Source organism: Euwallacea fornicatus, chromosome 32, assembly GCF_040115645.1.
Source record: "Euwallacea fornicatus isolate EFF26 chromosome 32, ASM4011564v1, whole genome shotgun sequence".
Lineage (NCBI taxonomy): Eukaryota > Metazoa > Arthropoda > Insecta > Coleoptera > Curculionidae > Euwallacea > Euwallacea fornicatus.
Genome location: NC_089572.1, coordinates 2592764 through 2620553, shown reverse-complemented (window position 1 = coordinate 2620553; position 27790 = coordinate 2592764). Strand labels below are relative to the sequence as shown.

General features: G+C 39.0%; 6 protein-coding genes and 1 long non-coding RNA gene across 11 annotated transcripts in view; 4 read left to right on the top strand and 3 right to left on the bottom strand.

The window, feature by feature from the left end:
* Positions 1–6641, top strand: part of LOC136348162 (prolactin-releasing peptide receptor-like) — a 31277-nt gene extending 24636 nt beyond the window's left edge. For 2 of the 3 annotated variants that reach the window (XM_066298778.1, XM_066298779.1), the window contains exon 7: positions 1091–1231. The gene's annotated coding sequence lies outside the window, so the exon portion shown is untranslated. The other variant, XR_010733595.1, reaches the window with a different exon arrangement.
* Positions 1308–7930, bottom strand: Balat (Beta-alanine transporter). 2 transcript variants are annotated; one of them, XM_066298775.1, is made up of 7 exons: positions 7586–7930; positions 4982–5174; positions 4559–4932; positions 4369–4503; positions 3145–3497; positions 2902–3080; positions 1308–1585 (listed from the first exon to the last, which is right to left on the bottom strand). In XM_066298775.1, the coding sequence occupies exons 1-7, from the start codon at positions 7783–7785 to the stop codon at positions 1376–1378; spliced, it is 1644 nt and encodes a 547-aa protein (XP_066154872.1). In that variant the 5' UTR covers positions 7786–7930; the 3' UTR covers positions 1308–1375. The 2 variants fall into 2 exon arrangements, with proteins under 2 accessions (XP_066154872.1, XP_066154873.1); XM_066298776.1 differs by having other exon boundaries at positions 3145–3344.
* An 11-nt stretch (positions 7931–7941) lies between these two features.
* Positions 7942–11604, top strand: LOC136348163 (uncharacterized). Its single transcript, XM_066298780.1, has 5 exons — positions 7942–8621; positions 9790–9948; positions 10439–10545; positions 10653–10892; positions 11360–11604. Exons 1-5 carry the CDS (start codon positions 8113–8115, stop codon positions 11548–11550), a joined length of 1206 nt encoding a protein of 401 aa, XP_066154877.1. The 5' UTR covers positions 7942–8112; the 3' UTR covers positions 11551–11604.
* A 1527-nt stretch (positions 11605–13131) lies between these two features.
* On the bottom strand, positions 13132–17884 carry LOC136348389 (lysosomal alpha-glucosidase-like). Of its 2 annotated transcripts, none has more exons than XM_066299174.1 (17): positions 17398–17884; positions 17137–17337; positions 16870–17083; positions 16616–16815; positions 16410–16558; positions 16182–16356; positions 16039–16129; positions 15744–15982; positions 15452–15694; positions 15079–15398; positions 14807–14940; positions 14598–14749; positions 14399–14547; positions 14264–14345; positions 13944–14217; positions 13698–13894; positions 13132–13644 (listed from the first exon to the last, which is right to left on the bottom strand). In XM_066299174.1, the coding sequence occupies exons 1-17, from the start codon at positions 17569–17571 to the stop codon at positions 13582–13584; spliced, it is 3057 nt and encodes a 1018-aa protein (XP_066155271.1). In that variant the 5' UTR covers positions 17572–17884; the 3' UTR covers positions 13132–13581. The 2 variants fall into 2 exon arrangements, with proteins under 2 accessions (XP_066155271.1, XP_066155272.1); XM_066299175.1 differs by having other exon boundaries at positions 16616–16794.
* Positions 17885–17989: 105 nt separating this feature from the next.
* Apt1 (Acyl-protein thioesterase 1) lies at positions 17990–19195 on the top strand. The gene is made up of 5 exons (XM_066299176.1): positions 17990–18170; positions 18236–18267; positions 18324–18484; positions 18539–18765; positions 18822–19195. Exons 1-5 carry the CDS (start codon positions 18123–18125, stop codon positions 19008–19010), a joined length of 657 nt encoding a protein of 218 aa, XP_066155273.1. The 5' UTR covers positions 17990–18122; the 3' UTR covers positions 19011–19195.
* A 2868-nt stretch (positions 19196–22063) lies between these two features.
* LOC136348391 (uncharacterized) lies at positions 22064–25854 on the bottom strand. Its single transcript, XM_066299177.1, has 3 exons — positions 25736–25854; positions 25385–25686; positions 22064–22282 (listed from the first exon to the last, which is right to left on the bottom strand). The coding sequence occupies exons 1-3, from the start codon at positions 25745–25747 to the stop codon at positions 22138–22140; spliced, it is 459 nt and encodes a 152-aa protein (XP_066155274.1). The 5' UTR covers positions 25748–25854; the 3' UTR covers positions 22064–22137.
* On the top strand, positions 24104–24849 carry LOC136348393 (uncharacterized). Its single transcript, XR_010733654.1, has 2 exons — positions 24104–24545; positions 24594–24849. It is a non-coding gene; the product is annotated as an uncharacterized lncRNA (long non-coding RNA).
* Positions 25855–27790: the final 1936 nt, after the last annotated feature.

The window sequence follows — 27790 nt, the reverse complement described above, 5'->3', positions numbered from 1 at the left end:
TTAGACGCTTAAATAGTCTTTGTTCCATTTTCATGAGCCAGGGACTTAATTTCCTTCTACTTGGCCAGTCCAATAACAAACCAATTAACCCAAAAGAAAAAACGATCGACTGCTAAATGCGAAGACAATAACGCTTTCTTCCGCTGTGTTTGCTTTTAATTTAATTGTCAATTTAATTCGGTCTGACAGTTTTCTTTTAATCGATATATCGTTTTTAATTAATACAGGCCTTATTTTTGTGAGCGTTGCCCCTGACGAAAAAGTGGATTAAGTATGTCGATACGTACGTCAAAGGAAAATTAATCCCTTGTTAGCGTTTAAAAAGACTCAAACTCCCTTGGAATTGACGGCTTTTTGAGGTACAGAAGAAGAGTTATTTCTGTCTCGCACGGGCAATAAATACTCAATTTAAATTCAACACGTTCCTCCATAAACAGGCGGTTAAAACACCTCACAAGACGCAGGAATGCCCGATTCATTAGAAAGTTGTTGCACCGTAAAAAGGGACCGAAAGTTAGTTTCCCATTTCCGGAGTATGTGTATTAGGGAAAACTAATATAACGCAGCCCTGAGTCCTCGCCTCGAACTTTCAAGTATTCCAATTAAGACGTCAAAATTCCCGGCTTTTAAAACCCCAGCATATAAATTTGTATAAACGAATTTCGAAAGCGTATAACGGCTCATTTTGGAGTCGAGTTAAAGACTGTTGTTTCCAGAAGTTGGGACATTCGTTTCAGAGGTTGTTTGTTATTGTGACACTCGAGAAAGCGATTTAGAAGTGCCGTTGTTAGGAAATAAGCACGCTAAGATCGTTGCTGAGAGAGTTAATGAACCTCCGTTTGGATGTCTTTTTCTGTGTCAGTCAGATTAGCATTAACAATCGAAAATATACCTAGAGGGTCCCTCGGAAATTGAGCACCCGAAACCCCTCGGAGGGGACTTCCGGTTGAATGCCGAAACGTCAGGCAAGTCTGTGACGCGACATTTCTTTTGTGACGACATGTTGACTATAAAATTTTGAAAAGTCGGAAAAATACAGACATCCTTAACGACCCATCGAAACGTCACTTATACATACGCTTTGTTTCAGATTAACGAAGCCGCATTTAACTCAACAAAATTGCGCCCCCTTAGACGACGCTGGACTGTTGCTGAGTGTGACTGTAGGTACCATTTGCAGTGCCAACTTTAGCTGTGTTATTGTACGTGTATATAACGAATACATTATTGTTTATAGTATCGAAAAGTGTCATTACTTACCTTTGACACATCCGAGGGAAGGGGGCAACAAACTCAGAACTCTGAAGTAGTCAGACCTGTGATTTTATTCGACGTCTAAAACGTAAAACCTCAAACTTACACTCAAAAGAAAACTTCAAACACGACCATCATTCTTGCGCGGACCACACTCGCCCTTTCGGGGGGGAACGCAGCAGACGCAGAAGTCCAGTTTCGTCTTCTCGGCGTCATCGAGGGTTTGAGGCAGATGCTCGTTCAAGGTTTCAGGTAGTAGCAACGAACAGACGCCCCCTATCACTAGCAAAGCGCCCATAACGATCAGGGGTAAGGTCAACATGTCTGAACCCTGAAAAGGGTTGTTTGGGCTTAAGTTTCAGCAGCAAAATCTAGTCATAAATCACACCAAGCTTGAGATCAAATTAGTGTAGTAAAATCGTGAATAACCTCGCAATGTTTTAATTAAGTATCGGATGTGTGTCTGGAGTAATTAGATCGATTATAAATCGAATTGGCAGTGACGTTTCGGTCAAGTGACTTTTGATGGTCTTGACCAATTTTCCAACTCTTTTGAAATGAAATCAAACAAACATAGTCATACCGAGGCAGTCAAAAATCCGATAATCAATTTCGGATCAAATGATTACGAAAGAGCCTGGTCTAAAACGTTGTTCACGTTTAAAGTTAAAGTCAGTGGGAAGAAAGAATCGAAATAGTGTCGGCCCGGGTGACTCTTGTTAATCAAAAAGGACCAGGTTTTGTATGAGACGAGTTCAGCTTGACCGCATTATTTTTCAACGCTGTTTCATCCCCTACTAATTTGTGCCAATGTTCTTGGGACACCCTGTATGTAAATCTTTCTCTGATGCGAATTATTTAGGGATCTAAACAAATTGTGACTTTGAGCAAGGGGCCACCGACATCACTACGTCCAAAAATGAGGAAAAATTCGATTTTAGTCCAATAACTTCGTTATTGTTGGAAATAAATTCCTACTGTGACACTCCATTTCTTTGAAATTGACCCTTCGGAATCGAATAAAAATGACATTATAGACGTAGCACTTACCTGATGGAAACAAATGTCTCCTATTAAGGAGATTTCTGGAAAGAAGACGTTTCAAATTAGCTCACAATACGCGAATTGTTCGAATCGAAATCAAATCATTCTGGAATTTATATCTAGACTCGACTAATATCAGGCACAAAGAGATAAAGAACAGGGGAATCGACAATAAAATCGCAACAGAGCCGAATGGAAACTCGCGGCAATCTCACGAAAAATATTTCGCCTCTCCCGGAATGGGAATATTTCTATTCAGGACATCTGGAGCATGAAATTCTATTGCATGCCCAGTTAAGGAAAATTGCGGGATAAATGAAGCGAAGTCCGTTGTTTACGCGCGCACTTTGGAAAGCGATACTCGAAATTTGATAAATCAGAAAATGTCTATAAATTATTCTAGACCAAAAGAGTCGATAAGGGAGAGAATAAATTACATCCATCAGTCCCTGTCCGGATCCTGCGATTTCGAAGTCTTCGAGACTCTTATAATGTATTTTCGTCAATAAGTTAAGTGCCTGAGAAATCCATAGAGTTCGGTCTTCCCTCGGTGGTACTTCGAAGAATAATCACTTCACCGATGAAGAAAAAAACAATTCTTACCAAATAGTTGACCAGAGGGATGAATATAGGCCCCAGCATTCCCACCACTGAGCTCAGAGACATCCCCAATCCCCGCACCACTGTTGGGTACAACTCAGAGGCCATCAAGGGCAGCACTACAAACGCGGATGAAATCCCCATTTTCCCCACGCAATACAACGCCAACGTTATCACATAATCTATAAGAAATAAAATCCACACAAAATTACCACTTAATTGCATCCCCTTATACTGTTCACATACTGTTTTGCACGAGAAATGTGGCCAAGCACGAGGATCCCCCCACAACCATGCTGACACACAAAGTCCATCTTCTGCCCAATCTTTCCATGGCCGGCCATAGGAAGAAATAAGTGGGCAGTTCCACTGCACCCGCCAGAAAAAAGTTGAGGTATTCGTCGCCCTCTAATGCAGGGGCGTAGTACGACAACCCCACGTAGACACTGGTGTTTGTGAACCACAGAAAAGTGATGATTATGGTCTTGCAGCGAAGATTGGGGCTTTTGAAGAGGTGACGAATGCCAAAAGTTTTAAGGGGTTCTGGGGAAGGTTTAGACTTGGGGAGCAGGTTTTTGGGCGGAGATTTCCCGTTTACCCTGTTGAATTTCAAAGACAATTTTGTAACGAGGAGTCCTTCTGACTGACGAAGAGAGGAGGAGAAGGATATTTGGAGTGAAATGGTCTCTGGGGGTGACGTCGGAAGCGTTCTATTGCAATAGTGAATGTCAGTTCAAGTTCACGAGACACATGTCAATTTGACGTCATTTCCCGAGAAGAGCATTGTCCCCCATCCCGCGTTCAAGAATCCAGCCTAAATGCTCAAGGGTGCATTCGGGGTGGCGCGGAGAGCAGCGTTTTTTTAATCTTTCAATTTTTTTTTATATATTCACTTTGACATTGAAATTGCAGTTCACAAATGTCAAATATTTTTACGCGAAAACTACTGTCATTTAAACTTCAAAAAAGCACCCGTCAGGTGGCTCTGTCGCCCGAAAATAGCTACTATTACCCGATGAGAAATCGGCAACGATAATTATTCAGATTCTGCTCGTTTTCCACTTTCCATGCTCTAATATTAGCGGAGAGAAGCTTTCGCTGACGCCATCGGAAACTGAAAACAAAGCACTTCAGCTTCTGACAAATTATGCATGCGGAATCTGTCTAAAAAGCAAATAAACCGGATGTAACTGCTACAGGATGTTTTGTTTGCGAAAACTTTCCATAAACCGATGCTTGCGTATTCAGTTTTAAATGCTGTTTACTATCTTTAGTCTGAATGTAACTGTATAGTTTTATAGGCTGTTTCTCGAGGGATCTTGGCATAAAATTTTCATTGGACATGTGTCTGAAAAGTTTTGAGGAAAATAATCGCATTCGAAGCTAATTTATCAACTTCCGAATGCTGCAGAATCCGAATTAAATTCAAACTTTTCTAATCAGAACGCTAAGGACGCCGACGAGATTTACCTGGCAATTTTTTCCAGTATTGCTCTGGCTTCGGTGACTCTGCCTTGAGCGAGCAACCATCGAGGGCTCTCAGGCAGGACTGGCCACGTAAGGAAGAGCGCGAGGAAGGGAGCTGCAGTGGCCAAGGCCATCCACCTATTAAATCCTTAACTACCCTTAAACACTAAGGGATATAAATAAATAGGCCTACCTCCAGCTGCGCACTGCGTAGACTACTAAAGCCAAGCCCACTAGGGAAACTGAATAAGCGACGTTAATGAGGACCGTTACCATGGCGCGCTCCTTGGGACCCACCAACTCCACGGCCAAGACATAAGGTGTGCCCAAGATAGCCGGCACAGTGAATCCCACCCCGATCCTCATGAGGACCCACACGGGGAAGCTATCGGCCAAAGCAGTCGCTACCCCAAACAGGCACTGGACAATGAGATAGATGAAGAAGGCCGGTTTGCGGCCTAGACTATCTTGCACGTAGCCGAAAATGTAGTTGCCTACGAGGCCGCTGCAACCGAAGAGGATGAGGGCGAGGGTGGGCGAGAAGGATTTTGTGCAGACCAAGTTCCACTGAAGACTTAGAAAATAGAGCTTGAAGTTAAGGCAAATGTGGCCTTACCTCACTGACAATTGAGTCCCTAGTTTCCTCCACTAGGAAAGTCCAACCATTCTTACATGTCACAGCTTCAACGTTAGTTTTTGTTAGGTTTGCTCTATCCAGTCGGTCAGAACTCAACGAATCATAAGGTAAATCATACATAAGACAATCGCTGAAGCGAGATTTGTTATCCAGGGAGGTTTCGATGGGAATGCTACAAGGGATAGATTTCTTTAACGTAAAAACTGCCCCTGGACCGTTTACCTGGCCGACAAAGATGGATGAAGTGGAGCTCGAAGAAAAATGATTTAAACCACTGCATGAGCGCAACCATTATCACGAGGGCTTTAGGGTGCAAATCGGCCAAGGATAAGGGAGAAAAATGATGTTGTATTTATTACTCAGGATTTGAGAGGGTGCTTTTTTTATTATCGAACGTTGAATTTTTATTTCTAAAAAAAATACAGTTATGGGCGGTCAATGAAATTTAAACAGTGGATGCAATATTTGAACTAGACACATTGAACAGTTCCAAATATGTTGGTACAATAATAATGGGGTTTTTTTAACTAAAACCGCGATAAAAAAAAAACGAAACGTTGAGTATTGAGCGAATTTGAGGCATAGAAAATGGTCCGATTGTAATCATATTACTAATTGAGATACATCTCGACGGAGATAAGCTCTATATCAAGTATTAAGATACGAGTTGCAGGGAGGGAATACGATAATGCAAATTCCGATATTTCAATGGGGTTTAAAGCTTAAACATCCTCGAGATGGCCTTCCAGGTATGTGCTTGATTTGTAGCTTAAGAGCTAATTTTCGTGATTGCAGTGCAGAAATTTCAGAGAAACATTTAGGTAAGTGGATTGAAGGAGTGTGGGTCTAACGAGCAGACGCTCCAAGAATTTCTAATTATCATAATACTGTGCCCTGCGCAACTTTTTTGCCATGATCGACTTTCGTTTCATGAAAGCCAAGAATGGGATTGCAAAAACACCCTGTACAGTTTAAGATAAAATTTTCTTAAATTACATTAAAGCTAAATTTTAAAGATATTTTTCTGTCCAGCGGGACGCTAACCCTGGATAACTCAATTGAGATGTTGATGCTTTGGAAGTGCTATTTGAGGCACCTTCATTTAAGAGCACTTAAAATTCACTAAAATAGGTGACAAAGCGACTGTATGGCCCCTTTGAGGCAATCAATTTTAAACATTTTTAAGCAAGACAAGGTAAATTGCAGGGGCGTACTGAAAGTTATTGCCAGAGCCGAGGCAAAAATAATAAGTGAAGAGTGCGTACAAGGATAATCTCAGAAGTATCCGACGTGACACTTAAAAGAGAAGAAAATTAGAAAAAATTACATTATTTCTGAAGATGAGGCTCCTTTTAGATTGGCACATTTTTATCAGCGACGTCTTCTATGTCCTATTTATAATAAGAAGCTACGAATGTTTCAACATTGGAATCGATCTTGGACTTCATCTTTTCACTCTTCTCAACTCTGTTTTCGCCGAGTCATTTTTTCAAATATTAATTATAAGAAATAATCTGAGGGGCCTAAATCTCGCGAATAGAGTGAGATGAGGAAAAATATCGAATCCAAGTTAATTGATTTTGGTTATCGTGATGACGGAAGTGCAGGCTGGCGCGTTGAAATACGGTCGCTTTTTTCTCATTTTTTCGGTCAAAAACTGCAGTAAATTTGTATAATATTCTCCGTTTATTGTTTGTCCTTTAGGGAGGTAGTTAATAAAAATTATCTCGTATATGTCCAAAAAAACTGACACGATCACCTCATTGGGTGACGACTACTGCGGCGTTCGTCGTGACAGCTCGTACGCCTGCCCTTAAACTCTGCCATGCAATATTCTACAGTTGTTAATGAAGGACCAGATTCCCACAGAGTACAATCTAGTTCCGTTTTGATGTTGGATGGACTAAGGCCTTTCAAATGAAAGTATTGAATCGCGTGTCGATTACTAGTTTTTCCCATGCTCATACAATTTCTAAACACGTTCACTAATAACCGCTCCAAAACGAATACAAATCAACGAAGCACCCTCAAACTTTAAACATAAGCATTTTAAGGTTATGTCTTTGTAATATAGGTAAACTTTCAACAAAAAAATCGCCATCTATATGTCAGGTCGGGTACTTCTGAGACCATCCTCCTATGGTGTACCAACAACAATGAATCTTTTACTGGACATAGGTGACGATATTTGAATACGACATTGTGACACTTCTAATGAGGGCCGATAGCATGACAGCCTCTGCCACTATAAAAGTAAACACATATGGAGAACAATTTTCTATCATTCAATTAGGAAATAATAACGGCGCATTGTATTCGGAAGCAATGCCGCAAACATCGGATTTGTTGTTTTATTCTCCGGAAAATAATATTTTATTCCGATATGTCCCATCTGACCGTTTCCTGCGATACGAATAGCAGCTCGAACAACATTTCCAGATGATTGTTTACATTGCCAATGCCAAACAAAGCTCCCAATTCATGATATTTTATATACGTGACGACGATAATTTTAAAAATGTCATGTGTAATATCAATATTGGCGCAAAATCTAGTCTCCCTCCCCCCTCCAGTCTTGCTTACCTAAAATTCTTTATGACCTCCTCGTGAACGTTGGGAATAGAGGGCAGCCTGCACCAATGCTCCGGAACCCGCGCCATGAACAACTGATTATAGGCGTGGAATCCACATGGAAAAACTGCTGGAAACAAAACGAACCATATTATCAGCTTTTGGTACCTGCCAAACTCCCCAATATGTGGCAAAAGCTCGTCGAAATCCATGTTGGTCGTTAGGACACTTGCCGAAGCACTGAGCCATCGATGAAATTTAATTCGTTAATTGGGCCCGTTTAATCAATTAATCCTTCTGATTTAAGACCCGGAAAGGGTTTATTGAATTAAAGGGGACAGAGTCAAAAATCTGAAAACTTACTTGAAAAACATTGCTGTTGTTTGCCTAAGTAATGACGATAAGAAAAACTCGCGATAAAAAGCGATAATGGAACGTTGACGAAATTCGAACAAGTACACTTTAAAAGCTGCTTTAATGCTGCTAATTGAAGCAAGTTAAAAAGTTAGTTAGTAAAACTATGTGTTGAAGTCCGCAACATGTACATGGACTTGTTGGCGGCAGCCTTAGTGCTGTTTCTTTCATTCGTATACGTTACAAACAAAAAAGACCCCAAGAAGATTTTCGGAGTGTACAGCCAACCAGGAAAGTGGTACTTTATCAAATACCCCGCATTCCTCACGTTACTGGTGCTACGCAGACTAAAATTCTACCTAACAGGGAAATCTCTCTTCAATGAAAAAGAACTCGATAAGCGGCAACCCCTTTCGAACGAACCCAAAGCCTTTGACGCCATATTCTTCCACGGAGTGTCCCAGGAGGACGTCTTCCTGATAGCAGGAGCAGAGAGGCGCCATCAAGGAGTAATTAACGGCCTCATCTACTTGAAACATCCTCAATTTGGTCTGCTCGAAACCCCTAAATTACCAGACACTAAACTCATTGAAGACTCTATGATGTCCGACAAATCGTGGGCTGCCGACGGCTTTGAGTATTACCCAGTTGAACCAATGAAGAAATGGAGGCTTTCTTATAAGGGAAAAATGAGGTAAGACTCAAACAAAGCTGCACGGCTCCGATTCAATAAAGGGGAGACGGTTCTTGTCTAGTTTCGTTAATTCTGAAGTATTAATTTGAAACGAATGGATGTCGGTGACGCGGATGTGAGTCGCGTAAGGGTTTCACCTTGCCTTGTCCTGAGGTTTCGGGCAGGAGCGATCTTGTTAAATGGAATTGCCACTACTTACCAATGTAGCAATCGATATTCGATAAGTTTGTAAAAAAGAGTAATTTCTCCCTGAAAGTGTCTAATAAAAGACGGGCCGGGGAGTCGGATTGTTGCCAATAACTGTGGTTTTAAGCATTCACTTAATCGCTCGTCTCTGGTATTGAAAGTTCGGCTTTAGAACTTCAAGACAATTAGGTTTTCTCCTTAACGAAACTTCGTTTCAGCTTTGTGTTTTAACGAGGGTAAAGCCTTCTTTGTTTACGATTACTCATTCAAATTGGACTTGAACCGATTTAAATCGGACTGAGACTTTTTGTGCAATGAGCAGCTCCAATCACCTGCAGATTAATAAAAGATTCGACAATGCCCCAAATTTATTAATTCAATTATTTAAAGTATTAGCGATATTCCAGACTGATTTTCCACCCTGTACGAACGACTCCGGACCGACACAGAAGAGTTTCTCTTCCTAAAAATTCTCCCCAAAAAGGGGAAAAATTGAGTAGCAGGAACTAACCTGAACTAACTCGAAGTGACCCTGAGGTGGAGTTTGAACTTCGAAGTTTGGACTCAAAATATGTATCATACATTGACGCAATCACGCATAGAAGACGTAAGAGGAGAGGGTGACATTATTTTGTTTAATTATGCTGCCATGGATTAGCGTCTCAATTGCTAAAAAAAATCCAAAGACGAGTATATTGGCCCATAGGAAATTATTCCAACTTTCATTAATAATTATTACTTCTCCTGTACATAGTCTCCAATTTCAAAAAGAAATTCCAACTTTTCCTTCACAAAATTTATTTCCTACCATCTAAAACTCGAAATATTCCCCTAAAATAACCATTGACCACGCGAATACTAGCAGCTATATACATTTGATTCTCTGTTTACCTATAGCTTGTTCACCGAATCTCCACTTTCAATGCAAAACAAACCGCGCAATTTCAAATATCTTACAATATGCGCTTTTTCATATATACAGGGTTCACGAAACGAATAAGCTGGTCCAAGTAGAAATGCAAGCGTCGTGGTTCAGTGACTTGCCATGGTTCTTCTACGACGTAGAGTTGCCCGCAAAAATGCTGGCTAGAAGCATCGCCAAAGAAACGTGGTCCAAGGAACTATTCGAGAATCTTAAAAAGTAAGAAAAGCGATTTTTAATTTGGAGAGAATCGAAATGCAGTGTAATGGGCAATAAAAAAACTTTTCCTGTTCGCTGCACGGGATTAATTTGTCTTGTCAAAATCCTGATTTCAGGAGTATCAAAGTGTCTTTAGTCTCTCTGCCTCAGTGAAAAGGCGCAAATGAAATGAAGATTTAATTTGGTTATACGGATAAACTTACAGAACAACTATCAGAGGCGTCCGGGTGTAATCATACTGAATTTAATTAAAAAAATCTCCTTCACCAGTTTGTCCACAATATTTGCTTGTTGGTTAATTTCATTTATACACAGCTTTTCAAATGCAGTCTTCACGATTGAGATCTCCAACATTGTAAAAAACACGAATTCGGTAAAACTTTGTTAGCAAGTTTGCCTTATTTTAGCCGACTTTATTTCTCTTGCGGTTTTTAAGATTCCAATTGTATCCGGCGAATTTGAGTAACCCTGTAGAAGTTAAAATTTTCAGAAGTCATCAAGCCCATTACGAACAACATGGGTTTTTGGAGGGAATACTCAAGGTGGATGGCAAAGAAGTACCTTTAAAACTCGACGCATTCCGCGATCACAGTTTCGGTAAGTGATTGTTAATAATTAACTTCTTTTCCAACCAAAAGTTCTTCCGTTCCGATCGATATATCGAACAATAAAGCGTTCCCTAACCTTTCCGCTCAATTTCCCAGGCAACAAACGCGACTGGACAATAATGCATCGCTACATATATCAAATGTTCTACTTGAACAACCAAACTCGCATAGTGTTGGGTTTAGTATCTCAACCATGCACAGCGTCTCATTACGAAATGGGGTACGTGGTGCACGCCAATGGTAAAATTGACGCCATCGAGAGCTGCGACTTGCGATTATGGCAGCACGGGGAGAGCGGCAGACCTAGCGATGAGATTGGATTCACTTTTGAAGCCGGTATGTTTGAGGTTTCTTTCCTCAAAGTTAATTAAAAACTTCCCCATCCATCCTTTCACCTGAGGCTAGACAAATTAATGGGTAAACTTTTTAATTGAGTTTGATGAATTTTATGAGCAGGGACCAGGACCGGGCTGAAACGGATTGGTGTCATCGGATCACCTGCTTGGTACCACTTGCTTAAAAATTTTCAGTTCGCGAAAAACAGTATCCGCGGCGTGCTCGAGAAAAAATATCGCTCATAATTCTTGCGAAAAGTGCCCTTCTAGCACTTATTAGGAAAATAATTATTGTCGCACAAAAGAGTAATCAGCATGTGACAATCTAAATCTATAATTAACCTAAAAAATTATGTTGATTAGGGCAACTTCAATTTCCTACCAGCAAATAAAAACTATCTGACCCCTAAAAACTTTTTGGTCCCAATGGGGCAAAAGTTGATTTGAAAGTAGTATTTTTAATTTTAGGTCAGCATATCTACGAATGTAAGGCAGTGTATGAACATACAGCAGCGCACTTCGTGGGTAATAACAGCGAAGTGAAAATGTACGAAAGATTTGGCAGCTGCGAGGTGAACTCTCTTAAAGGCAAGGTGGTTTCTGAATGGGCTTACAATAACAGTAATGGGAAGTTCAATCTGGACCAATACAATCTTTGACTGAATATTGTAGTTAAACCAGTAATAAATAATGATGAAATTTCAACTTTTAAACAGATACTAAATGATGTTATTCAAAGCGAAATTCCACAACAAAGTGGGTTTTTGAAGCGACTTTTAAAAGTTGAGTTTAAGACTCTCGGAAATGGGAATCGCTGATAATTTCCATTTTGAGGTCAGGACGACAGACGAAGCGCGAGAAGATTAATGCGTAAATAAAAATGGCATAAATTTGTCTATATTCATCTTCTTCGCTTTAGAATTAAGTTACGTTTTACCCTCGAGTGGCCAAAGCTAATGGAGACCGAAGATGTTTGCTGTAAATTGAGAAAGAAAAGTTAGTGAATAAGGGTAACTTTAGGAAGAGTTTCGAATTTGCTGATTGCAGCATATTCCTATTTCATTAAAGCACAAACATTAGGCTGAAATACTTGTAAATATCAGTACGGCCAAATTCCGAAAGTATTTTCTTCACGTCGTTCCAGACAATTCTTTATTATTTTTTTTATTTTCATTATTATATTTATTATTTTAAATTATGTATTCATTCTCACAATTCAAAAATCCATAAAATTAATTCACCTTCTGATAATGTAAGACCAATATGTAAAATATGCTGATCTCCCTACTCCTCTTTCAAAATTCAAAAATGAAATTCTAAATTTTTAAGTAGCAGTGTTTCACTAAAATCGGTTAATCATTTCAGAATGGGCTGTCTTAGAAATACAGTTTGTACAACCTTCAGTAGCCTGTTATCGAAATACCAAGGTGAGTTTCATTTTGGAAATTAAGAAATTCCATGGAAAATAGAGATGAACTCTTAATTGATCTTGTGGAAACAGTTGAATTCTCCCTGTCCAATACTCAAAACCCGGAAAAATATTCACAAGTTGATTGCCGCTCATAATGCATATCACATTCTGGTTTAAATTCGTTAGTAAACGCACAGAAACAGAGTTGATTCACTGTTGAGTCATACAAAAATTCTTCAAATAAGTCAAAGTTTTTGAACTTCCAACTTCAAGTTATCGCCGCTAGATGGAACCATATTAGCCAACTTTCAACGGCTACTCATCCGACTAAGAATCGCAATTTAACATGTTTTTCGTACGTAAAAATACGTAGAGTTCAATTTTCATTAGCAGGACATTTGAATGAGACAAAAATTAGGTTTGAAACACATTTACTTTGACCGTTTATAGCTACATTTTGATCATTAGGAATAGGCAAAAAAAGCAATGAAATCGATATATATGTATATATATATATATATATATATATGAGAAACATAAAGATCACCTTATCTACAATCTACACGAAAGTAAACTGGATTTTATTTAAAAAAAACTAAGAAAAATTCGAAGTAGTTTATAAAGCGTTTTAAGCTTTTTCAATATTTAGATTTTTGCCAACTCCGTACAATTGGCCCAAACCGAGCGTCCCTCCGATCCAGTGCGAACACTTCCGACTCGTTACGGAAACTTGAAATTATCGCGCTACACGCTTTGAGCTCGTTTCGCTTACAGCTCAAACATCCAGGAGATATTTAAATTGTGGGAAATATTAAAAAAAAACACAATATTTAAGTTGATTTAAAATGTCATAATATAATGGTAAAATTTTAACATACCCACTGAGGACTACGATTACATAGTGATTGGTTCTTAAATACTAAAACATGTCTGAAGCGCTTTAAATTTAAGAATAGGCAGGCAGGAACCCCTTGAAAACACACATGTCTATATCACATTTGTAAAACTCACTTTTAGTTATCCTAACGGAGATTGTTCTATTTTCTAAAAGATTGTTATTTGAGTCAATCAGAAAAACTTTAAACTCAAGTTTTGGCACAACACATCACAGAGAAGGGCCCCAAATAACGCAGATCTAACGAATTTGTGATTGTGAGCGCGGCTTAAAAGGGTTATTAAAAACTCTTTGGTATACGATTATCATTATAAGAGACACCAAGGCTACTGTAATGGAGGGTAACATTTGCTTATATAGATAGTTGCTATGTAAGAGTCTTATTTATTTCCATATTACTACCAGTAGTTTCTCGAGGGATAAGTTCAGGTTGCTGACAATGAGAGACTGGAAAAATGTTTTATTATAATATCTTGAACACGCATTATGAAATGTTTTACCTTGCTCTCATGGTCGTACTTAAAGGGCACACTTTTCCCGTTTACGCTCACTTGAGAGGCTATTTTCTGCAACCCTAGAATGGTTATTGAGTTCAGATTTGGAGGGAACTCCTCAGCCCAGTTGACATTTACACTGCGCAAAGTGTTACTTTCTACATGGAAGTTGATTAAGCAGTATCGCTTCTCTTCTACTGTATCTGGGAGAAAAATTTTGGTTTACGATGTTAAACAAGCACTAAAACTCACTCAAAGAATCTCCATCATCCCAAAATAATTCCCCCCAGGCCTCCCCGCTCACGTCAAGAGCCACCAGAAGCTCCAATTTGGTCGTCCTTGTCTCGGTAGTGGTAGGTCTGGGATCCTGTCGGGGCAGCACGCTTCCACCCCTTACAAATACCGGAATCGTATCCAAAGGAGCAGTTAAATTGATGTACTCTCCTTTACTCTCAGTGCAAAGATTGGTGTAATAGTTATACCACCGTCCTTCGGGCAAGTAAGCGTTGACTGAGGTGGCGCTCTCCTACATGAAATCTATCAGAAAATTAAATTAAGGCAGGGACACGTACCTCAAGAACTGGGACAATCAACAACGCAGAACCCCATAGGAACTGTTTATCTATGGACAAAGTCTCTCGGTCTTTATAGAACCTGACAACAAAACATTAACATTAAGGACTATTAAACGATAACAAGACACTCACTCGAAGAACAAGGGCCGGGCCACAGTCTCCCCATTTTGATGAGCTCTATAAAATAATGTGTACAGGTAGGGAAGAAGAGCGTATCTGACCCGCAATGCTTTCTTGGTCGACTTCACCACAAGAGGTCCCATTGAAGCCGGGTCTTGGGCCTACAAAAAAAACCTAAATGTCACCCTAAAAACCATAAAAATTGCATTACAATTCCATCGTCAGTGTTGTGGTTTCTCGAGAACGGATAAAAGGCCCCCAACTGCTGCCATCTGTTGCAGAGCTGCTCGGTGGTATTGCCGTTGAAGCCGCAAATGTCCGCTCCCATTAGGGGCACCCCATACAAACTGAAGCTCAGAAGATCTATCACATGGAAAAATATAGAGCGTGGTTGGCCTAATTAATTAAATAAAAACGTACGAGGAATACTCTGCTTGAGGCCATCCCAAGTCGAGAAGACATCGCCGCTCCAATGGCCCGCGTAGTGTCCATGGCCGCTGAATGTTGACCGGGAAATGACCATTGGTCGTTTACCCCTTATTTCGGCCATTGCACTGAAATTTTAGTTTCGCTTGAAGCAATTGGAAGAGAAAATGGAAAGTGTTAACATAGTTATAAAAATTCTCCTTGTTCCATCAGGCAATATTGCCAGATACAATAATAAATCTGAATTTTTGCTTCGTTTTACTTACAAACTGGTAATAATAGCCTCGGTGATCCCAAACAAGTTATGCACGTCATAATGCAACCCCGCATACTGTCGGGCAGTCATGCACATGGTCTTGTAGTTGAGCGCGCCCCCATCCACCCCCGGCAAATAAGGAGGACTCTCCAAGTCCGACTTGGGGCATCCATTGGCGGAGCCTGACAAGAAGTTGGAAGGTTCGTTCATGTCAATCCAGGCTCCATCAAATGGCACCTGCTGGTGCAAATTCTTGAGCATTTGCGTCCAATAGTCCACAGTGTATGGATGCGTGAAATCAGGCCAAACTGTCGAATGAGAGTTCCAGACCTATATAAGAGGAAAATTGAGGCGAAACTTCAATAATAAATACCACCACATACTTTTCCTACAAAGGGCTGCCCTGAAGAATTTTTAACAAATATATCCATCTTAATACCAGCATCATAAGGGGGATATGAGCCTGACTGCTCCCCAGCACTCACTCCGGCGTCAATAAGAGGCACATAGTGCATTCCGTGACTGTGCAAATCTTCAACAAAAGCGGGAAGTTGTTCATATTTGACTTTATCATAAGTGAAATCATTGCTGTTATTCATATAGTCCAAGTCGTTCCACTGAGTGTCCTGCAATAACTCTCGGTGACCCTCTATAATGCCTTCAATTAGAACTCACAATAAAAATTCCCATTTTAAGGTTATTTTCCAACACCTCTCTAGTCTGGTTCAAAGTCCTATAGCCAAACCTGCACAAGTGGAACCCAAGGCTCCAATAAGGGGGCATATAAGGCCTTCCTACTAGTTCAGTGTATTGGTCAACAACATCAGAAGGCGAAGGCCCCATGAAGAAATAAAAATCCAGAATCCCTCCTATCGTGCGAAACGTCAGGGCTGGAGTAGGTTGAAGCAAAATATCTGTGCATTTTAAATATTACTCACTCAACTCAAATAAAAATACATTATAAACGCACCCATTGCATTGCTATTAAGCAGAAATACCCCATGACTGTTACCGGAATTCTCCATTAAAAGGTACAGAGGATGAGACCCATAGAGGTTTTTCTGTATAAGGATGTAATTTAAGGATTTAAAAGAGCTTTCACTAAACCCTTACATTGAATTCTGGAGGAATGTCATGATTCCATAGAGTATATTTATTCCAATCAATACTGAGTAACAAACTGGAAGTGTGATCTCCAATACCATATATGTATTTTGTAGGCAGCTTGGTACTCATTTGCAAGAACTGATTGGCGAATATAAAATCCAGAAAATTATTGGAGTCAAAGCTGTAATATCATATATTTAAGCGCTTAATTAAAAAGTATTGTTAAAATATTACATGGTAGTGTTATCTGCCTTTCTGACCACTTTAAACCCAGACTGGAACATGTCAAGCTCAAAGATATAATTCAAATTTTGAGATGCTTTATCAACTAAGGGAACTTCTGGGTAGGCAGGCTCAAATCTTGCATTGAATGCGTCAATAAACTGTTAAATGTTCTAATTTTAATATACACAACCTAGTATAGAAGAAATGAGTGCAACCTGAACATGAAGCCTATTCTCAGTTTCATATTTTACAATCATTTTAACTGAGATTATATCATCAGGATAGGCACTCCTGTAAGTTCGGTTTAAAAATGCCACCAAGCCAAATGCAGTCTGTGACACATTGAGGATTTTATAGGTGTTGTAATTTGGGGGGTAGAAGCAGTAGGGCACATCTAAGGGTACTCTCTTAAATCCTGATGGTTAAAGCAAGTAAAAAAAAAATAAACATCTGAAAATTTATCACACACTTTTTGGTTTGGTTTTTGCAGGTATCCAACAACACCCACGTGCTTCACAACCATCTTGATTGGCTCCATCCTCAGGAAAACAATCAAATTTATCCTTGTTTGTCAACAATTTGCATTGACTATAATCAGGTTTTGGTGGAGGTGGTAGTACCTTAGGCTCGCGAACTACATGATCCCACACCTTGTGTAGGTCATCACTGGAGTCATAAGAGCCCTATCAAATATAGAATTCAAGAAAAATTCTACTACATGTTATGGGGATTTTACTCCTGTTTGTTGCACTATAGGGTTGTGCTTCAAGTTCTCATGCTCATAGATGAAATCAAAAGAGTTCAGTAAATATATGATTGGAAGGATGAGAAACACAGCCGAAAGCACTATGCAGAGCAGCACAGTGGCTAAACTTGGACGGGATGAATTATTGACCTCTATATTTGGATCTGGCTCAAATCTCTTGTAATGTGAAGGCTTTTATTAAAAACAACATCTTTTATAGTAAAGTTTTAACAAGAAACAGCAACGACTTACCGATAAATTCACCGGTGAAGCACTGAGGGAAGTGTTCAATGAGGATTCCTTTAGTCGAGGTAGCCTGTCAGCTGGAATTTCATTGCCCAAGTTTTCGAAACTTACCGAATTCGCAGAGATAAGTCCCCGGGTCCTCCTAGTCCTAAAGGAGGTGAGTATGTTGCGAATTTTCATGGCAAAATGTCGTGAAATGAGGTTTAGCTGATGTGGGCCATAGGCCTTTCCTTTGTCTCTTCTTGTAGACTTATAGTGGAGTCGTTGACCTTCGGAATGACTTAATGCTCTAAGTTTCGGTTTTTATGGATCTTATGACTGATAATGCCGTTTCATGTGTTGTATGTATACAAGAAATTTACAATAAATTTCTTGAATGGGAAAAAAATGTAAACAAACATATGAACAACGTTACCATCAATTTAGTACTAACCCAGTGCCACCTATTACAGCTTGAGTTAATTAGAACTGAATTGACAACCTTCTCCCTTTTACTTATTACTGAAAAAAATAGACAGAAAATTAGTTATATTATTGGAACATAAATGCCGCCATCTACCATTTACTTGCAAGACTGATTTCCATCAAATATGACATTAAAGTGAAGTAAACATCAATGAATTGTCAAAAAAACCATATTAGGGTCATAAGGGCAAAAACTACCCTTAAACAACCAAAAACCTTCAACTAAATCTTTTTCGTCCTTTAGTGGCAACTTTAAGGCCCCACAAATGGCAGCCCCCGTGGTCCTAGCAGCTACTGCTAAACACACAGCAACGGTATTTATCCCATTCTCCCATTACCAACATTATTTTCAAACTAAAATAATTCCCTTGTATTTAAGCTGATTTTCCTGCACGGGCTTGGTGACACCGGGTAAGGATTGTTTCAGCTGTCTAGCTGAGCTTTGACCTTTACAGGGGCTTTTCTAGGCAGGGGTGGGCGCAGGCTATGAATGCTATTCGAAGTCCTTTTGTAAAGGTGATTTGCCCCACTGCCAAGACCATGCCAGTGACCCTTAATGCGGGCTTTCGAATGCCTTCATGGTTCGACTTAAAATCACTGGATGAAAGCGGCCCTGAGGATGAACAAGGTACAGGAATTTCTTTACTGTTTTAGGTTTGCTATAACTAGTAGGACTCCACAGGAATCAAAACAGCAACCTTAGAAGTACAATCACTAATTGAAAATGAAATTCAGGCAGGGATTCCGGCTAACCGGATTGTTATAGGGGGCTTTTCCCAAGGTGGAGCCTTGGCCTTATATTCAGCCCTAACATTTCCTCAAAAACTAGGAGGAGTAGTGGCCCTTTCAGGGTGGCTACCCCTACGAAAAAGTTTTCCAGCTGCCAAAAAGTGCCCTGAAGAGTTACCAGTAATAACACCCCCATTCCAAACAGAATTACTTCTAACAAAAATATCATTTAATAGATATTTCAATGTCATGGGGACTGCGATCCTGTAGTGCCCTATATATGGGGTCAAATGACTTCTTCAGTCCTTAAAACACTGGTCAAGAATCACGAGTTTAAGACCTACAGAGGCCTAATGCACAACTCAAGTGAGGAGGAGATCCGTGACATTAAGGTGTTTGTGCAGCAGAACTTGCCTAGTCAATAGAACGCATTTTCTTTATGTTTTTGGGGTTTTGTTTAGCAATATTGATCTTTGAGTACTGCAGCATTCCCATGTTTTGGATTAACATTTAGATTAGGTTAAAGTTACTATGTTGAAGCTATTTTCCCTGTCTCTAAGTCTGTAAAGTTAGTTGTTTATGATATTGAAATAAATACCTTTCAGCTGGATGTTGTTTTGTGTGTTTATTTTTGGAGGATTTTGAAGTAGGATAAAATGTGGTAGATTGTGTAGGTTCGACTGCAAAATTAGTGAACGGGGGAGGTGGAAGTAATACAAAGGGGCTTTAATTAAATAGAAGTTATAATTTTGTGCTCTGTTAAACACTTGGAGGTTCTTTTGGGGTATTATAAAAGTCACTTTAAAATTGTGGAAAATAGTAAATGAGAACATTTCTCAACAATATGGTGAATGCTATTTTCTCAAGTGACGTATTACGAAGGTTTTAAAATACTATATACATAACTTGAATAATCTCATCTGCTGTGAATCAGATGTTCGATCAACCAACCTTGGCTATTTTTACAAATTTATCCTAATGCAGATCCTTGGAAGATAATTCCCGATAATTCTATTTAAGTCTGGTTTCGTGGTCTTGAGGTAAAATAAACAACCCCATTAAGTTAATTAGGTCCTAATGCTGATATTCATCATAGGTCATTAACACCTTTAATAATTACACGGTGCGCAGAGGGTAACCATGAGGAAAAAGGCATTCAGTGGATATTATTGCGGAAAATTCAGCTAATGCTTTTCAGTTCATCGTCGTTAATAAGTTCTTTTCAGAATTTCTCGTATGATTAAGTCAAACGAAAATAAATAAAGTCGTATAAAAAGGGAGACATATAAAAAACCAGGGAATTATCCAGAGGAAGCAGGTCCGTGACCTGGCCTTAATAAAAGAGGACTAATACACGAGTAATACAAAGAGAACCCCACATTCAAGCAAATTCAGTTAACGAGCTTGTTTATAAAAAAATGTTTATCGAAAAAATCGCTGCAGTTTATGTTAGGTTTTCTTGGGCAAAAGGGATATGTACTATGTAGCGACGCCCTTTTGGCTGACGATGACGTCTTTAGTGGGGTAATGACGTCACATGTGCACAATCAGGTCATCGCAAAAGTAGGCCGTCGGACTTGGGGTCGTCGACCTGAGGGGATGAGGGCTGATGCGCTCAAACTTAAGGGTGTGACTATAAATAGAAAGATTCCTGATGATTTTGAGCTTGGCCACTTAGTGGATATAGACAAAAAGAGGTGAATTGAATTCAACTGCACTTGATGGAAGGACTAATAATAATTGCAAATTTCAATCGGTACGTAATGCCCATTCAGTGACATTGATGGTAACGAGACGGTTTATTAAAAGCATGAATGGAAACGTGATGCCTGGGCACTAGCAACTGAGGGCATCTGTCGAGGACGTGTTCTATACCGGCCATTTATAGACTATACACGTTCTTTTGCCAAATTAATCGATATTTGCTTATAAGAAATTCATTTCAAACACGAGCTCAGCCCTTAAAGTAAACTTACACCGGGGTTATTCACCTTCCCACACTTGACGCTCTTTGCTTAAGCGAAATCGTAGTAAGTACCTAGAGCAAGCCACTCTACGAAAAAAATCGAAGTTCAACAACCGAAGCTCAGGGTCTCATGATGAGGCAATAAGGCAGTATTATTAATTTTTTCTAACCACAAGAGAGTATCGCGGAAATAGGTTTTTTCACGTGGCCGTCACGCGCGCCTCTAGAATTTAGTTAATAAACCCGATCTCGAGGCCCATTGAGCTTTGAACTCAACTTTTCAATTATTTGCTTAGGCATGTCTCGGGTGATTCAGAAAATATCACGAGTTTTCATATTGGAGAAGACACATGTTCATGCCAAATTAGAACACAATAAAATTTGTAATTACAACTTGTGATAAAACATTTGAATATTTTCGCGAATCACTGTGGATGTGGAACAATTCCCTAACACACTTTCATATAACTTATTTCCGCTAAGTTTGGGACGCTAAAACTCTCTTTTTTGTATAAATACATAACGTTTCAAATTTGACCCTCACAATTGGGATTTCGGAAACTATAGGAGATACAAAAATTTTAAATGGGGGCAAAATTATGTAATTTAGAGTTTGACCAAATGTCATTTTCGGAATTTGAATTTTCCAAGTAGGGCGGAAGATAATCGAAAAAAAAAACTAAAAATTGAAGATTTCGTCTTTATTTTTATAGCGTTGGTTGACAAGAAAGCTCAACACGACAAACACATTTTCATTGCCATGTTTTCTCAGCTACACGATGATATTTTCAGATTTGCCATCTCACGTTTCATTTTTTGGTTACCATCAACAACTTTATTTCTCCTTCACGGCGTCACATTAGATTTTCCGTCAGGAAAACGGTCGAAGGCAAGTCTGAAAAAATCATCGTGTAACTAAGAAAAAGTGAGAATGAAAATATGTTTTTAAATTTGACCTTCCTTCTCAAATAAGTTCTAAAACTAAACTACACGATCTAGCTGACTTAAAAAGAAGAATAGCTCTTATGATTAGATCGGTTACGCTTCAGATGTTGATTAATATTAGAAGACATTTTTATTTACGGTTAGGCTACAGCCAAGAAGTTCAAGGCATGATTTTTGAACATCTCACAGAAAATCGAGATTGATTTGTTTTATTATGTTATTACATTGTCAATAACGGAATGGTATTAGTTACCAAGTTTTAAGGGTATTGTTAAGAATGTCGCCAATTATGCGATTTTTTTCTATTTTTTTTTACAATAAATTTAAAGCGATAGCAGTTTTGAACAGAAAATGAAAAAACTTTTTAAATGAGATAGCACAACCCTATACTTCCAATTTAAAAATTTAGACGTTGGAACTGTCACGCAAAGGAGGTTGAATTCGGAAATAAAATTTTTACGTTGCAGGATGTAATTTCAGAATGTAAAATTGACGTGTTTCAGTATTTTTTCACGTACGCCTAAATATACCAACATTAAATTTATTCCATTAGGCAGTTTCACCCTATACGTTTATATATACTATATATTACAGGGAAAATCAAAATTCACATAGCAAGCTATTTCTATGATGGCTGCAGACTACAGCACTGTGACGTAAGATGCTGGGTACGCTGCGGGGTAGGCGGGCGCGTAAGCAGAGTAGGCGCTGTAGGCTAAAGAGGGGGCTGCAACGATCGGAGAGCTGTAGGCTATAGGACTGGCAGCTACAACTGGGGCGCTGTACGTTAGCAAAGGGCTGGGCTTAGGGGCTGGTTTAGGTTCGGGCTTGGCCTCAGGAGCGGGGAGGGCTAATGCCACAGCCAAGAAGGTAAAGATGAGTACCTATATTTAGGGGTTTATAGGAGGTTATATGCTTTCTTGCTTCAAGTATTACTTACGAATTTGAACATTTTCAATGATGAACGTAGGTGCAAAGATACGAAGCTTCTGAGCGACTAATGGTTTTCAAAAAATTCTTCGTCTATTTATACAACTAGTAGCTTGTACGAGGAAAACACAGGTTGAACCGTTTTTGCCTGCCTGAATTTTAAGTAGTTCTTGTTGCTGCTGCTCCCCACTACCATTTATGCAGCAGATTAGATTATATTATTTATTAGGATTAGGTAATATTATTGGTAATTATGCAAATTGTTGTTTTTTTGTTTCTAATAGGTTATTGGTAAGATTAATGGTTCCAGATAAGGATACGATGACTATATGACGCCTTACTTTACTCTTACTTGTGCTTTTGTGTACGGTGGTCATAGGCATTGCAGGTAAAATTCTTTGCCTAAGAGGAGATGGCTCAAAATGTCTCTCGCGTCGCTTGAGGAGATTGCTCCACGCATACTAAGTAAACTCTCAAGTGTTCCACTAATGTCTAAGATTTGATGTTCCACTGCTGGACGACCAGGATGACATTAATTTTAACACCTTTACAGGAATTCTTTCTTAACACGGTGAACGAGGCCGATGCTACCTGAAAATAAGAGATTGTGTTCAGCTATGGAGGCTCATCTTGAACTGTGACAAATTAATGGCCCGCATGTCTTGAGGGCTGAAGTGTTTTCATTAAATCAAATCAAATAAAAAATTTTAATTTATATCTGACTTAAATGACGCGAACTGTCAAAGTCAAGTAAATAATAAGACAATATGAACGATTTCAAGGCCAACTATTTTAAAATTGCAATCCCGTATAAAAAAAAGACTGTAAGTCCGCCATTTAGAGAAATAACTCTCTAATTATTCGTATCATTTTAGAGCATGAATTTTTTTTTTTAACTTTTTAAAATAAATCCTAACTTACTATGCTTTCCATTTAAAAAAAGTAAGTTCATACCATATCTCAAAAATTACAACTGTCAGAAAAAATCTGATTAGCTTATATTTTTCGTGGCAAGATAATCTACAATGTTCGTTTCTAAATAATTTCTCTAGAACCAGTAATTACACAGCTAGATTGATTGAAATAAATTGATAAAATTTGACATTTACTTGTAAGCCATGGGTGTTTTCGGGAGGCCAAAAGTGGCTTTAAATTGATCCCCTAAAGCTGCAATTCTCTAGACGGAAGATCTGGACGTCTCCAGCAACTTCCCCTTGGTTGGAGGTGGAGAATCGGTCGAAGTTTCTCAATTAAATTCATTTGAATTAATGCAAGTTACACATACGTGCTGCATAAAAATCTTGACCCACTTTTGCCTCACACGGGCAATTGTCTTAATTGCTGGTGCCGAATACTAAAAAATGTTTTGGAAGGTCGGTTTTGAATCTTCTTTGGCATCGAGGCATGCTACATCTCACTGAGATAACCGCAGATAATTAGAACACCAATGACGCAATTTTTTTAAATTGTTCTCTACCCTTTTACATCGAAAGGGCAGGTCTGCCCTTGGCATGTCCCCTTTACACATTTGTTCCCCCTGCCATTTTGTGTTCCGGACATGCATCTAACCTTTTTTTTACGAGGGCTTTACATAACCGTGTTTACAATAGCCACTTTATTCGCCCATGCTTCCTGTTGCGGACTTGCTGATTGTGAGATCTAATTAACAAACATCGGACTAGTTTTTAATGAATGCAAATGTCCATCAATCAACATTCTCATCTCTTCGATTGCCCACTACCTGTTTTAGCATAGTCAACCAATCAATTGAATAGGAGAGTCTGGTTTTCTAACGCTGATTTCATCTCCTATTTCAGAACTATGATCATGTCGCAGCTCCTAGTCCATGACGCGGGATCAAACCCCTTAAAATCAGCCCCCTCAAAGTAATTAAACTGCGAATATTAAAATAATGTTCACGCACCGTCCTCAACCTTCATCAGGCGGCAAAAATGGTCTACATTGCTCTTTGCATGTTGATTATGCTACTTAACCACCTAAGGTGCTTATTATTGCCTGATAAAGCTGCGAAAGGGGAGTATAAATACCAGGAGCGTCTATTACCCCCTTATCAGTGTTATTGCAACCAACAGCAAACATGTTCAAAAACTTGATAATGGTAAGTTCTAAGACTGTCTCTTTCACTTTTTTAAATCTGGGTATAAAGGTGTTCCTATCGGTCCTGGCCTTCTCCAAAGCGACTCCAGTGGCGGACCCGAAGGCTCAGTACATCGTGGACCCCTACGTCCTACCCGCAGTGGCCTACTCAGCTCCTCTTTATTCGGACTACGTGCTGCCCTCAGTCTACGCTTCTGGCTACGCTTATTCTCCATATGTCGCTGCAGCCCCTGCCATTGTCTACTAATATCCTTTCAATTGATGGCGAAGTTTTTATTGTAAATAAATTGTATGTTTTCTCAAAACACGAGTATTCTTGACTAATTGGCGAAGGTAAACGCAATGAAAATTTGTTAATTTTATCTGAACCTCCATCTTCGTCAGAGCATTGAAACGTGCAACCTTCAGAGGATGTTAAGTCCTGAAATCTATTCCTATCATAAAGCAGCCATGAACAACGGTAGAAGACAAGAACCTCGTGTTCTCCTCACACACGTGCAGTATTTCCCGATTTCGATATTCAATATAGTCGAAAAAATATCCTTTTATCGCATTGCTGGGCCATCTCATTCTAAGGAAGCTTCACTGAATTAATAAAAGATCTATAAATAGCGCAAAAAGGCAAACGGTGCAGTATTCGTCGCAAGCCCTACACGTGCCCTTTCATTGCGGCCCTCGTTAAGGAACAAGAAAATACTAAATATTTATTACTACAGAAAAATTAGAAATTTATTCCATATTCAATATGTGTCGACATAGATTGAAACACTTTACAGGATGGTGTAGTAAGGGCTGGAGACTCCGTGGTAGCCAGAGACAGTATAAGCGGGAGCGCTGTATCTCAGAGGATGGTTGTAGGTCAAAGCTGGAGAGCTGACTTTGATAGGAGTGTTGTAAGTATAGGGGGTATTGTAGGCCAAAGGGCCGTTGTAAGTCAACGGGATGTTGTATGCCAAGGGGGTGCTGTAAGACAAGGGGGTGCTGTAGGGCAAGGGGTTGCCGTAGAAGGAACTTCCATAGTTCACTGGGGCTATTCCAAGTTCATAGAGGCCATGTCTTTTCACTTTAGTGTTAGTTTTGGTCGGAGTTTCCTCAGAGGCAGGAGCAGCCAAAGCGATGGCCAAGATGGCGGCAAAAAGGGCCTGCAATCATCTAATTTTCGATCTAAAAAATACAGCAAAAAATACTTACAAGTTTGAACATAATGATTGTCGAGTGGGGAACACAGTTAAAGAACACTGATAACTTTGTCGAACATCATGGGGCTATTTATATGATCCATCTTGGATCTATTTTTGAATAATATGTAGCAATAAAATTTAAATATATTATGCATTTGTGTGATTTTCGGATAGTTTTGCATAAGTTCATCATAAAATTAAACTAAATCGCGTTACTAAGTTGATTTTTATTCAGGCAATAAATTATTTGTTGATATATGACAACTTTTACCATTTTTATTTTCTATGGTTCTATACATACTGTGTTCCATAAACATATCGACAATCTTTCCAGGGACGCAGAGCTCATCAAAAAATATTCAGATTAAATAAAGTTAGGTCCGAAATCGCTTTGCTTCCAAGACAGTGTTAAATTTCCTTTTTTTTTATTTTTTAAATATTTCAAAAATGGTTTGAGATAAGCACATGAAATTAGAGACACGCTACGATGGGATTCATGTGCATGTTTTGAAGCAGAACATTTTAACCTACACTAGTGGTGTCCGTGCGTTTTTCTCATGTATGTATTGAATTAATTTTTTGATATTTCATATGCCTACTTTGTTTAAAACCCTCTACAACATAATGTTAAAGTCGTCGGTAATCATATACAGGATGTTCAATTTTTTTAAAAAGTATACTATTGCATGCTTAGTATTTTTTCTTTTCGATTACTTTGCATTAATTCCGATACCAAATTCAAGTTCTTTCTTCAATTCTTTAGCTCTTTGGCCTCTTGCAGTATTCTCGTATCGTCCACCATTTCCGTAGAATTAACAAAATACCTATCGATTCAAATTAACAATGCGAAGAAAGTAAGGAAAAAATAATTATTCGGCTGAGCTATCGATTGTCTGAAGCAATTCGTAATATTTAATCAAATTTAAAAATAAATGTAAACGAAACAAAATTATGAAACCTGAAAACGTAAAATGTGAAATTTTGTCACCCTATGTATCCAAAAGGGTACGTTTTAACCTACGAGTCTATCAACGTTTTCTTAATTTTGCAGAATACCATCGCCTCTTGAAATATCTCTACGATGTTATGTTACACCCTGAATATCATTTTCTATACAAACCACATTCGAAGGTTTTAGGAAAATTTGGCCGTTTTCCCATAAGAAGATAGACATGAATTCATGAAATCTTGAAGATGTTTCTTAATTTTTGCAAATTTAGGAACATCACTATCTTAATTCCGTTTACGCGTGCGTGAATTATCAGTGTCAGTTTATTGGTACCAGGAGTTTTGTGTGGGCTTAGACAGATTGACTTTGAACCGCCAGTAAACTGGCGCCATTAATTTGTGCTAACAAGAATATTAAAATCAGATGAATATTTTGGTGCCAATAATTATTCTGGCGCTGGCGCCAGCAAACCATACATGTGCGCATCTCACTTAAGAACTATATAGGAACATTTCGGGCAAAAATTGTTCTTTAAACTTGTTCAAATCAATCGATGCTGCTCTTTTTAGAATATTTTCGTCTAAGTCGATAAAAGTACGAATTCTTCTACTTCTATTTCTACTTCAAACGTGTGTATAGTAATTGTTCCACTGACTTTGAAATTAAACTTGTTCGGCTGATTATAAAGGTGTTTTGTGAAATGGAAAAAATAAGATTTTTGCAAAAAATATGAACGTCGAACCGGGATGTAGAGTTCATTTAAGTGATTTTGATGGAACTGGACCATTTAGAATATCGGTGAAGCAAAGGTTGCTTTTAAAGTAAAATAAAAAGTCTTGAGGTGGGCTGCAATGTTCGTGACGTGGAGCACATGCTTGACCCGCCACTACAATAAATCACGAAAATCACCAGAATGTTGTAGCAGGCCACACCACCTAGATTGCTAATCCGACAGGAGTACTTGCAGAGGTGTTTTCTCAACTTTTGTGCGGTCCCTACCCAATTCGCATGATGCGACCTGCCACGACTTTCTGGTGATTTTCGCAGTTTGTTGTGGTGGCGGGTTAAGCACAGGCTCCACATCACGGAATCTATAGTTATAGTCACAGTAGATTT

What these genes read in the sequence shown, in the direction of transcription:
- Balat (XM_066298775.1), bottom strand. Translation starts at nt 7,785, where the DNA reads ATGGATTTCGACGAGCTTTTGCCACATATTGGGGAGTTTGGCAGGTAC. An exon ending in TACGCAGTGCGCAGCTGGAG is followed by an intron (nt 4,504 to 4,558) that starts GTAGGCCTATTT and finishes AGGATTTAATAG; the next exon opens with GTGGATGGCCTTGGCCACTG. An exon ending in CACATTTCTCGTGCAAAACA is followed by an intron (nt 3,081 to 3,144) that starts GTATGTGAACAG and finishes TATTTCTTATAG; the next exon opens with ATTATGTGATAACGTTGGCG.
- LOC136348389 (XM_066299174.1), bottom strand. Translation starts at nt 17,571, where the DNA reads ATGAAAATTCGCAACATACTCACCTCCTTTAGGACTAGGAGGACCCGG. An exon ending in GCTTAATAGCAATGCAATGG is followed by an intron (nt 15,983 to 16,038) that starts GTGCGTTTATAA and finishes TAAAATGCACAG; the next exon opens with ATATTTTGCTTCAACCTACT. An exon ending in TTAAAATGGGAATTTTTATT is followed by an intron (nt 15,695 to 15,743) that starts GTGAGTTCTAAT and finishes GAGTTATTGCAG; the next exon opens with GACACTCAGTGGAACGACTT.
- Apt1 (XM_066299176.1), top strand. Translation starts at nt 18,123, where the DNA reads ATGGCAGCCCCCGTGGTCCTAGCAGCTACTGCTAAACACACAGCAACG. An exon ending in CTGCTAAACACACAGCAACG is followed by an intron (nt 18,171 to 18,235) that starts GTATTTATCCCA and finishes CTTGTATTTAAG; the next exon opens with CTGATTTTCCTGCACGGGCT. An exon ending in CACGGGCTTGGTGACACCGG is followed by an intron (nt 18,268 to 18,323) that starts GTAAGGATTGTT and finishes GGGCTTTTCTAG; the next exon opens with GCAGGGGTGGGCGCAGGCTA.
- LOC136348391 (XM_066299177.1), bottom strand. An exon ending in ACCTACAACCATCCTCTGAG is followed by an intron (nt 22,283 to 25,384) that starts ATACAGCGCTCC and finishes CCCTTTGCTAAC; the next exon opens with GTACAGCGCCCCAGTTGTAG.
- LOC136348163 (XM_066298780.1), top strand. Translation starts at nt 8,113, where the DNA reads ATGTACATGGACTTGTTGGCGGCAGCCTTAGTGCTGTTTCTTTCATTC. An exon ending in CTATTCGAGAATCTTAAAAA is followed by an intron (nt 9,949 to 10,438) that starts GTAAGAAAAGCG and finishes TAAAATTTTCAG; the next exon opens with AAGTCATCAAGCCCATTACG. An exon ending in TGGATTCACTTTTGAAGCCG is followed by an intron (nt 10,893 to 11,359) that starts GTATGTTTGAGG and finishes TTTTAATTTTAG; the next exon opens with GTCAGCATATCTACGAATGT.